Source organism: Puntigrus tetrazona, chromosome 9, assembly GCF_018831695.1.
Source record: "Puntigrus tetrazona isolate hp1 chromosome 9, ASM1883169v1, whole genome shotgun sequence".
Classification (NCBI taxonomy): Eukaryota; Metazoa; Chordata; class Actinopteri; order Cypriniformes; family Cyprinidae; genus Puntigrus; species Puntigrus tetrazona.
This window is the reverse complement of record NC_056707.1, coordinates 4,175,967-4,188,059: the sequence shown is the minus strand read 5'-3', so window position 1 is coordinate 4,188,059 and position 12,093 is coordinate 4,175,967. Positions and strand designations below refer to the sequence as shown.

Genomic DNA, 12,093 nt, shown 5'->3' with positions numbered 1-12,093 from the left:
CACACATACGGTAACGCACACAAACTCTGGCTTTCAGTGATTGATTAGCTCTATAGCATTGCTGATTCCCATCATTAGCTGGCTTTATTACCCTGTCGGTCATTTCACCTACAACCGCTTCACACGCACGCATTAACTCACAACCTTGCTTTACAAAACACTTTCTGCCTTTCTTCTCATCAGGAAGCTGTTATTTCATCCCACATCCCATTTACCCAGAAACAGTCATTCATTCGCCGACTGACACTTCTCATCGCCTGCTGTTGTGTTTCATTACGCTTTAAAGCCACGCCGCTCGCTTTATTCCCCCGGATGTGTATATTTCGGCCGTCTTTTATGTTTCAACTTTTAGCAGCTGCGATCATCTGGGTTTCCCATTGTGTAGGACTTAGATTTTTATTGTTCTCGCGTCGTTGCTAAAAGTTGTCGTTTTTGGTGTGAATCGAATGTGGGAGAGACGGAGGCCGTTTGGGGGAAGGGATTCTCCGTAAGCTCAAGGTTAATCATTCGGGAGGGTGTCCTGGGGTTTGTTATGGTAATTTATTTGAGTGTTGGCTTTACGCTGCTGATTGTCGGATCAAGGGTTAAATGTCACCAGCCAAACAATTATGCAAAATGTATTCATGTGGCGTTCGTTATTTTGTCTGTTATTTATAATGTCAGACTAGGTGCAGTCTATTTGGTGCTGTTTGTTTTAATTATTACGTAAAAGCTTATAATAAAAAAAAGCAAACACAGTAAAAATTCATTATCTGATATAATGCTAATATGCTAAATTACTACAATAATTTTTCACCTGTATACCATACTGATATAAAGAGAGGCGCAAGCCGGGGAGGAAAATACTAATATATTAACAGCGTGATATAATGTTTTTTTTTTTTTCTTGACTTGTTCCTTTTCACGTCCAAAAACGACTACATTTCATGTCATTTTACAGTAAAATACTGTTAAATGCACTTATCGGTATTTTACTGTAAAATTACATGAAATGTCCCATTTTTACGATCACAAGTAGTCCATCCTGATAGAGTTACAGTAGCTATTTGCTTTTTTTTTTCTTTTTAATTACTGTAAATGACCGGAAAAAGGGTCGGACAGAAGAAGAAAGGCTATAAATAATCTAATATGTAGCACAGTTATGAAGACAGAAACATATACAAGATAGTAATCCTATCTATACTATTGATCCGCTTCATTACTCATTATTAGTGAAATAAGTTAAATAGTAAAATTAAAGTTTTTGTTGTGTGTATATATAAATACAAGCATAATTAAATCTAATTTTTAATATATTTGTATTGTATTAATAAAATCTAGATCAGCAGCATTTATTACAATGCTGTCTGGTATACTTGTCGTTGGATGGCATTTTTATTATATGATTTAATACTGATTGCATTATTTAAAAATAGAATTCCATTGTTCACATTTTGAACGTCTTTATTAACCCATCTGATCAGAATTCATAGTCTATTGCTATTATGACATGCCATTAAATACAAATAAAGGTCTATATATAATTCATGGAATAAGTTTAAGTTTCGGCTTGAGTTTCAATATTTGATTAGCCTGTGCTTGATTCAATTATTCAATTAAACTCAAAACGCATAAATTTACATAGAATATTGGATTAGCCTTTTACATTCATGGCACTTTTTTTTTTTTTATAGACCTGATATGATTTTTAATAATTCATATGTATTTTACATATTCTGCCAAAGCAGCTGGGGTGAGTTGACCCCCCGAGGGCTTTCGTCCCAGGAAGGGTTGATCTCACCCTAGTACTGGAGCAAGGTGGACTTTCGTACGGGTTTTCACAGCACTGCAGCAAAATATATATATTTACCTTTCGTTTATTATTTATTGTTGATGCATAGCTTCCTGCTTATTTATAATTGTTTGTTTATCAGTAAATGCACAATTTCTGTACCAGTAAAAAAACAGTAAAAAAATGTATTTATAAAGTCAAATAAAAATTAAATCTACCAAAATTGCTTATTTAAAATTATTAATTCACAAGTAATAAAAGTATTAAGAACGGCAAACAAGTTTCACCCAAATTTAATTAGTGTTTTTTTTAAAGAATGAAATTTTAAACATTTTATTTTTTTGTTAAATAAAGGGATTTACTATTAAAATGAAATGTTTTGTGATTATTTCTTAAAATATATATAGTTTTATTTATTTTACCAACAGTAGTGGTAGTAGTAGCCTGTCACATACATTACTCTAAATCTAATTTTTATTTTGACGGGTTGCCATGAATATCTTAATGTTTCTGTGTGCATATGATACGAGCTGGTTTTATTCAAAGGAACCGTTAAAATGCATGTGAATTTACTTTCAGATCAGCTCTGGAGATGTTGTTTATGTATTTATGTCCTCTCTGAGATCATCGCGAGCGTCACGGTCCTCAGTTTAGTCTGGTAATAAAATCTCTCATAGTGCTGTGGACTGTGGTGTTTTTCAGTAATGCTATATGCGTGTGTTCCTCTGCAATAAAGAAGTATTTTATTGCATAACTTTTTAACCGGTAATGATCTCTCTCTCTTGTGTTCTCAGGTGGAGAACCGGCCGAAGTACTATGGACGAGAGTGAGTTTAAAACGGTTCAGATTCTACGGGCATGCCCAATTCCCAGTGTTTTAGGATTCAGACCTGATGAATAAATTATTATTAATATTCTCCGTCTGACCGGTTTCCTGTGAAGGTATCATGGGATGATCTCCAGAGAGGAGGCAGACCAACTGCTCAGTGTGGCCGAGGGAAGTTACCTGATCCGAGAGAGCCAGAGACAGCCGGGCACATACACGTTAGCTCTACGGTACGTGAACCTTCACCTTTGACCTTTGACCTGTCCAGACTCCTCTTCTTCAGGATGTTCTGACTCTGTGTGCTTTATCTTTAGTAACTGATTCAGCTTAGAGAAAGATATTAGCAACATGCTAAAAACATGGTAACATTAACAGCATGTTAACAATGTGTTAAAACGCGGTTGCAGTTTGTTAAACCATTCTAGGAACAAGATGCATATCGTTAACCCTGCTGAAAAAAGCCTAAGCTGGTTTAACTGAAGACCATCTAAAGAAGTGGACAAAACCCCTTTAAAACCAGCCTGGAAACCGTCCATGACCAGCTAAAACCCCAAAAATGCTAACAACAGAATAATGTCAGCAACATGCCATCAATGTTTTAATGCTAGAAATATGCTAGCAACAGAACTCATGTTAGCAATGTGTTGCCGTTATTCTAAAAATGTAAGCAGCATGCTAAATCATGTGCAAAACATGCTAGCAATGTGTTAAAGCATTCCAGAAACGTGCTAGCAACATGATGAATTGTGCTGGCAATGCGTTAAAACAAGCCAGCAATATCCCTGATAGCACACGTACATCACTAAGATATCTATTTGACGCCTGGATTTACAAAACATTCTTGTAGTGTTTATTCTTTTGCTCATCTGCAGTACGTCTAGAGGACTTTCCCCATCAGATCTAAAATAGATGTATATTAGATCTTCAAGACGTTTGGTTTAGAATGTATTTAAAACTTTAAATCTTAAAGATATCTTTGAGATGTTTGTACACGTGTGTGTTATATATATGTGTGTGTGTGTGTGTGTGTGTGTGTGTGTGTGTGTGTGTGTATATGTATGTTGAAACATCAGCGCTTCCGCTCCCGTCACCATTGGAACGTGACAGAAGTACAAAGCCTTTAATTTGCTTGATAAATAATAGTTTAGCATTCAGATGCATTCCATGGCAAACATGGAAATATTATGGGATATTTAGGCTTTGTGCCGAATGAGAGAGGTAGGATACACGAGCACAAAGCACGTAAGTCTTTAAAGTCTATCCTTTGTCAGTCTGTGTGAGAGACTTGTTCTGAATCATCGCATGGTCACTGTCTAGGGGGCTTTGTTTTTAAGGGTGCAGCTCTTTTGGGGGTTATCGAACAGCATTGCCTTGGTGTGGACGCCCCCTTCTGGATTGGAGGGTCTTGCCTGTATTCGTTGTTAGGCTGCATGCACCGAACCAGAATGTCCCTACCGTGACCGTTCAGTATGAATACATAAATCATTCCTCCCCTAATATATGTTGAGATGTTTCACTGACTGTTTGCTAATGTTGTCATATTCATCCCCGAGGAACACCCAGAACTAACCTTGAAGCTCTCTTCTGTTCTACCTCAGCTTGTTGTGTCTGTATCTTTTGCTCTGTGACCTCTCATGATCAAAACCTTGTGTCAGTATCCCATCCGTCTGTGACCCAGACCTTCACCTTTCTCCAGTGTCCTGACCTCGTCCTGACCTCTGCGTGTTTGGCTGATGTGTGATCAGCACAGTGGATGTTTCTGAACGGCATAGGGGTTTGAAAAATGCGATTCTCGTTATTTTCCTGGTTTTTTGCTATTCAGAGTCATCACCAGAGTTTTAAAAAAATCTGTTCATTTGTGTGTTTATGAAATATTTGTCAAGGTTTCTTTCTCTTCCTTCCTTTTTATTTTTAGTGTTTACTTTTTTCATGTTTAAAATAGCGTTACATTTCAGCCTCTAACTGACCCCTAGAATGAAACGAGCCGATTTTACTTGTCTTTCATAAACAATACAGTATAAATAGCCTGTGTTATGGTTATTTAAACTAAAGTGGGTTATACACAGATGATTGTATGAATTGACAGTGAGGACATTTATAACATTACATAGAAAATACTTCTCTTTTGACTGCAGCTCCCCCAGAAATATTTAGTAGCTTTGATCACAGAAATAATAAAAATTTTACAATATATTCAAATAGAAAGTTACTTTAAACTGTGCTAATTTTTAACAGTACTAATACCATCGCTGTTTTTAGTTGTTGTTTTTTTTCAAACATAATATAAATGCTAGCTCAATGAGCATAAGAGATTTCTTTCAAAATCAATGAATTAAAGTGTTAACGTAATAATTGCTCTGCAAAAGCTATGTTAGAGGACTTTTGTTGAGATTTTGTGCGTGCGCGTGTGTGTGTGTGTGTCCGAGACACAAAAAGTCTCAAGATAATCCCTTTTAAGCTGAGCAGCCGGTTGGCCACACACTGCTACACACTACACGTGCTGACTTTCTAGTCCACATTGTGTGTGTGTGTTTCTCAGCCGCTCTCTTGTGCTCATCCTCAGGCATGGGATTCCTCAGAGAAAGCATCTGTTGTGTCCTGTGCGCAAAAGCTTTAGCATCAAAGAGCTCCATTGCCATCAGGCTTTAATGACATTAGCCTTTGTGCATGTGTTTGTGTTTCTGTGTTGTGTATCTTTTTGAAGTCATACAAATCTCTGTCTCTGTCTCTGTGTGTGTGTGTGTGTGTGTGTGTGTGTGTGTGTGTGTGTGTGTGTGTGTGTGTGTGTGTGTGTATGTATGCTGCTGTTTCTGATATAAGCTCCTTGTTGTGTGTATCTGTAAGTGTTTGCAGATTCGTCTGCATCTGATTTTGGGTGTGTTCTTGTGTAAGTCTAGATTTGTGTGTGTGTGTGTGTGTGTGTTAGTCTCTGTGGGATCATAATCAAACTCCAACAGGAAGCACATGCATTATGAAACCTCAGCTGTCCTATGATTTCCAGTGGCTCATAATAGCATTACCATCTCTGATCAGGTTATAATAGATTGTCCTAGAGATTCAGGAATCAAACCGATGTTTTCTAATACTGTTTGATACAAATATTTTTATTAGTTATTAAAGTTGTTGTTATTTTTAAGATATACATTAAAATTACAATACAATTTATCTTAAAAAAAAAAAAAATATATATATATATATATATATATATATATATATATATATATATATATATATATGTGTGTGTGTGTGTGTGTGTGTGTGTGTGTGTGTGTGTGTGTGTGTGTGTGTTTGTTTGTTTGTTTGTTTGTTTGTTTACAGGCCTGCAGATTTTAAAGTGTTTTACTGTAAAGTTTAAATCATGCCAACGTTTTGAAAATGAATGCATATGTAAACATATTTTTATAACTGCGCAATGCATATCTTATTTAGTTCATATTTTATTTAGCAAAAAATTAAATAATATTATACAGTTATATTGGGAAAGTAAAGTATTTGTTTTTTTTTTATAGAATTATGCCTAAAATTATCCTCACTGAAGAAAAGCAGGTTTGCATGGGGCATAGTAATCAGCCAAACCACACTGCATTTAGTTCACCCCAATGATTGACTATTCAAATATTGGTAAATAATAACACCGATCGTGTACAGACAGATGATTTGAAGTCAGCCTGTTGGGTGGAAGAGCCATTATTATTGAATGGTGGATATTAAATATTGTTGGTGCAAAAGCCTAGATAAACTTAAAATAGGTCAAAAGATTAAAAAAACGATGATAACCATGTAGAATAGATGTTTAAATGTGTGTAAGCGGAGTGTTATGTACTCTGTGTCTGTGTGTGTGTGTGTGTGTGTATGTTGGGGGAGGAAGAGTATCAGGTCTTCTTCATATTGATCAACATATGAGCTTGTCACTCTAGGTTCATTACTACTACAAACCACGGTACAGGAAGTTGATGCATCCAGAGATGCTCTGTGTGTGTGTGTGTGTGTGTGTGTGTCTGATTTCTCTGTGGATCGTCTCGCAGCTGTGTGTTACAGCACTCGAGTCCAGCACACACTCAGGTTCTCATTCTCTCTCTCTCTCTCTCAGCTTTGGGAATCAGACCCGCAACTTCCGTCTGTTTTACGATGGGAAGCATTTTGTGGGAGAGAAGCGCTTCGAGTCCATCCACGATCTGGTAACAGACGGCCTGATCACGCTCTACATCGAGACCAAAGCCGCCGAATACATATCTAAGATGACCATCAACCCCATCTACGAGCACGTGGGCTACACCACCCTGAACCGCGAGCCGGCGCTGAAGAAGGCCCTGCCCGTCTGCAGAGACCTGCCCGATGGGAAGGACTCGGCCGGAGAAGACACCGCTCTGGAGGAGAGGGTGAGATGCCTGTGTGCGTTCGTCCCGTCAGGAGATTTCTTGAGTTTTGCCCTCTGCTTCAGCCATGTGCGTGTCAGGGTGAAGAGTTCAGCTATCACGGTCTTGTGCGCCACACTTTAATTCTTAGTTTGCTTGGGTTTGATGTTTTTAGGATGATATGAGCTTTGGCAATATGGTTTTTTTCTCCAGATGTCAAGCTGATTATCATCCGCTTTCTTGTGGTTTCTGGTGGATCTCTGATTATTTTTTTAATCTCTGGTCTGAAAGCTTGAGATGTGTTCCTTATTGGCAGAGTTATGCTAAAGGACAGCATATAGGCCGCTATAGTCAAACTACCCATCTGATACAATAGAATTGATGAAGGTGATTAATAAATAGTAGTGAAATACATATACAAGCTATTTAACATTTAGAGGATTTTACTGCTCGTTGCTGTAATATTTAAGACGCAACATTAAAAGTGAATAAATGACACAAGTTGTGTTTTTGAAGGGTACTGTCCCTTTAAGCAGGTGTGCGGGAGATCTATGCTTCTGTACAGCTGTGATTGGTCTCGAGTTGATGAAGAGCAGCTGACAGATGCGCAGATTGAATTCATCTCCGCATTAATTCATGCGTGTAATCAGACAATCAGGGATGATTTAAACGTGAGGTAATTACTCACAGCGGCTCACCGAGGCTCAGGCTGCTGGGAAAGCCATTTTCAAGGGCATAAATATTACGCCGACAGTGTTTGTGTATTAATCTGATACGCGATGCTCTGTTGATGTCAGCTCTGCGCTGAGCAGATATGCTTTGTTTCATAAACGTCCTGGGACGGTCTGTTCAGTGTGACCATATCCAGATGAGCACGGAGCTGTGGTGTGTCCTAGTAACAGACGGTCATATCCTGGAGGCCAGCAGGTATGATTAACAAGATGTCTTTGGTGATATGAACGCAGATAATGAAAACAAACCATGTCCAGCGCTGCCTTTTTGACCCTTTACCCTCAATATCAGTGCTCGGATGAGACGTTTTGGTCAACGAGATTGATTTGGGCCAAAAACTGCTTACCCACTCTACTCGTTCACACGCTTTTCAGACCAAAGTTCAAACGCCACTTCATCTATTTGGATCCTCGCTTAATCTTATTTTTAGACCTTCACATTTATCATCATGAGTTGAAGCAGTTATGAAAGTATTTCCATATCAGCTGATGTTTGAGTGCTGTATGTGTAAAGGCTGGTTTCCTTATCTTAGGTCTTAAAGGAATAGTTCATCCAAAATGAAAATTACCCATATCATTATTTATTTATTTATTTTTTCAGATGACTTTTAAAAAAAGTCTCTTCCAAGCTTGGTAATGCTGGTGGATGGTGGCCATTATTTTGAAGCTCTTTATCTCGACAAACAAACAAAAAAATGACTATTTTTAAAATTCTAACTCAAATCACTGACTTGAATGTTAACCCTCCCGAAGTATATAGGTTAGTTTTACGACTATAATATAATGGCCACTATCCACCGGCATTACAAGCCAGGATATATATATTTTACAAACTCAGACTCTGTTCGTCTGAAGGATATGTGTTAAGTTAGGATTTCGTTAGCATATTACGACATCGCCTTCATGAACAAAGAAAGATTCATCATGGCTACTTTTTCCGATTTTAGAGGAAGACTTTACCTCAGATGAAAAATGTGATGCTGACATGGCTTAATCCAGCAGATCTCATTTTAATGGGTAATTTATATATTTTTTTATTATTTTATTACTATTATGGTGACAAACTGGTGCAAATTCAGAGCTTGGTGAAGAGCATGAAGCGATGATCACCGTAGCCAATCACGGGCACATATGTTGAGAATGTGAACACGTTAGCCAATCGACTTAACAGCGCTCAAATATTACATTTTATTTCAGTGCCGACTGCTACTGAAGTCGGTACATTTGACGACACCAATCTAAGCGTTTGCATCAGAACTGAAATATACTTTGGGCTTCAGAATTGCTTGGCTGATTTGTTTTATTGATTCATTATTATTATTTATTTATTTTTAAATATAAATGACCTCTCTTGTGACTGGCTAATACGTAGGCATGAGCGGCACTCCTACTTCTGCTTAATTACTCACTATTTTTGGCCAGGTTCCCAACCGCACGAGATCGAAGACACATTTATTCAGTGAGAGCGTACAAAGCCGTCGCAGCTGATTGGCTGAGAGTGTTTGAATTTAACCAATCAGCTGTTGCGTTTTTTTTTGTCGGTGTAACGGTCACATTGTAGAGAGAGAGAGGGTGGTAGACGGCCTGTTTAACGGACGGGAGCGAGCATCAGTCCGTGGGAGTGATTGAGAGCAGACTGCTTGTTTGGTGGTGGTTGGGGTTGTGTATCTTGGCAGAATCCAGCAGCCATCCTCTATTCACCCTCATTAGGCTTGTTAAAAGATTATCACGTGGTTTAAAAAAAGAACCACCACACCTCTCTGTCCTTGCTCATCGGCGCTGACCTCAAAAGATTTAGTAAATTTTGCATTAGATGCATTTGTCAATATACTCACCCCCGAGTTTGTTTCTTCATCAGATTTGCTCATCGATGTATGCTCCGCAGTGAATGGGTGCCGTCAGAATGAGAGTCGGCTTTTTAAAAATATTTTTTCCGAACCCCTTTGGCATCAATTATTTACTTGAAGTACCCTCCTGACATTTTAAGTGATAGTTTCAATCAATAAATAGCATTTGAATGTTTACTTTTTAAAAATGTATGTTCTCTTTTTTTTTTTTAAATGGCACAATTATTGTGACCAGGGTTTAGGTTTGGAGCCGTACACATGACATGGAAGGAAAAAAATGAATAAATTGTGCGCACGATATATTAATTATAGTTTCCTCAATTTGCAAAATGCACTCGATGTAGCAATTTGTGCTAGTTTTAGGTGAATCGTGTTCCGTTACGTTACGGACAGAGACACTTTAAAGGCGTTTTATTTCGAGTTGCGAATGAGTTGTTGCAGCGTTACATTGAATCATTTTAAGTGAGAGGCGTCTACATCACACACTGAAAATAGGAGGCAACTTTTTACCTACAATGAGGGAACGAACAAATATGTTATTATATTGTTTATTTATCCCTAATTGTAAGTCACTTTGGATAAGTGTCTGCTAAGTGACTAAATGTAAATGCAAATCAATAGAAAAAATTAATATATTGTTTACAATTTCGCAATTTTATTATTGCATGTAGAGCGCTCTGTATTTCGGAAACCTGCTTTAAATAATAATTTTGTAAATTGCTTTTGCTTAAAGCATGACTTGAATATCCAAATACTTTTAGTTTGCATTAGATTACCCTATGCACTATATATTTAATATTGTCCCCCCAGGGATCTTCTAACTAGCATTATGACGTATAACGTTACATCAAATCTTCTGGTGGTCTGTGCGGAATGAGGCCCGCGAGTGTGGATATTTTTAACTCGTCTCCGTCGTAACCGCTGCAGCGCGAGGGCCGCGGGGCTCATTAGATCAAGCTAAAGAAGCCTGACAGTTGTGGAGCGGCACACTGGACGTCCCAGCGTCACTGATGATCGTATGTCTCTGAGTGAACTCTATCGTCTTACAACGTCACACTTCTCTTCAAGTTCTCTTGAAATGTGAATAACACCAGCTCTCCAAGACATCCGTTTATGTTAGACTCTGTTTGATGAATGGTTTTTCCTCCTCACCCTCTTTGCGCACAGCAGTAAATAGCAGCTAGTTTTCTGGAGTGCTTACGAATTATGAATCCGAAACGAGGAAATTAAGCTGGCTTGTTTAGATATCCTTTCTAACGCAGATAAACACGCAGTCTTGGGATTGAGAAATGGCGATCAGGTTGAATGATTCAGACAGGAATTGTGTTTTTTAGGAGCGCCGTAGTTTCCAGAAATCGCCGCAGATGTTCATCAGTCTGGAAAAGCGCTGCTCATTCGTGCAGGAAACATGCACACGCCACACTCGACGTGATCTGTATAGCGCAAACCTCTGATGATTTTACAGAAATAGCTCTCGTGTCTGTAACTGATGTATCTGACAGAGTGATTCATCTGTTGGGGTTTTTTTTTTTGGCCTGTTTGAGGTTAATAACATTCTGTAATTGGGCCAAAATCTTTCCAGAGTTTCAAAGACTGTGCTATAAAATGTTTTTACACGGTATCTCGCAATTTAGGAATGGCTTGTTTTTAAATTAAGCGAAATATTTTAACCTTTTCTGACTTTGACATTTCAGTTTATATATCACAGTTGTGGAATAGTGTCAAAAAAAAAAAAAAAAAATATATATATATATATATATATATATATATATATATATATATATATATATATATATATATATATATATATAAATATATATGAGATTCAATTTCTAATGTTTTGAGAATAAAGTCAAAATTATATAATTTCTGTTACTTTGTTCTCATTGCTATGACTTTGTTCTGGCAATTTTGGCTTTTCTCAAAATATTTCAACTTTGACCACACGGTGCTTCGACTTGGTCTTGTCATTTTCACTTTATTCTCAAAATAACTATCTTTATTCTCAAAAGACTATTCTCGTCATCTTATTTTTATATATGTGTTCTTTGATGTGGCACTAAAACACTGTGATACAATTCAGACCTCCATTCATTTGCAACTGGTGAACACAAATACACACACACACACACACACACACACATATATATATATATATATATATATATATAAGATTGTACTATCAAAGTTTTTATGAGCAAAAATATATTCCGATTTTCATTCGCTGGCTTTTGTTTCTACTCTGATAGGCTTTAGCCTCGATTTTAAAGGCTGGGAAGTACGTTTTCAGACCACACGACCGTTTCAAAAGGTTGAGGTTTTAAAGATTTGTCCGTTTGGCTAAATTTAGCCCCTGTCAAAAGCTACATCAGATGGATTACAGCTGTATCAGAACGAGCAGTGTGATTCAGAGATGGGTTAAAAGCACTTTGCCTGCCCGTGCGACAGTCTCTGGTGTGTTTCTGTCCTTGCTCTCCTGTCATGCGGGGGAGACGGGAATGCAGTTGCGTAACGCAATCGATCACCAGAACGCTGTGTGACGGTCAGAGGAAGCGAGCAAGAAA

General features: G+C 37.7%; 1 protein-coding gene across 2 annotated transcripts in view; it reads left to right on the top strand.

Annotated features, from left to right (window-relative positions):
• Positions 1-12,093, top strand: part of chn1 (chimerin 1) — a 37,408-nt gene that overhangs the window by 8,208 nt on the left and 17,107 nt on the right. For both annotated transcript variants that reach the window (XM_043249173.1, XM_043249174.1), the window contains exons 4-6: positions 2,566-2,597; positions 2,713-2,826; positions 6,687-6,975. In XM_043249173.1, the coding sequence (XP_043105108.1) occupies positions 2,566-2,597; positions 2,713-2,826; positions 6,687-6,975 (435 nt within the window). The remainder of the gene's footprint in view (positions 1-2,565; positions 2,598-2,712; positions 2,827-6,686; positions 6,976-12,093) is intronic.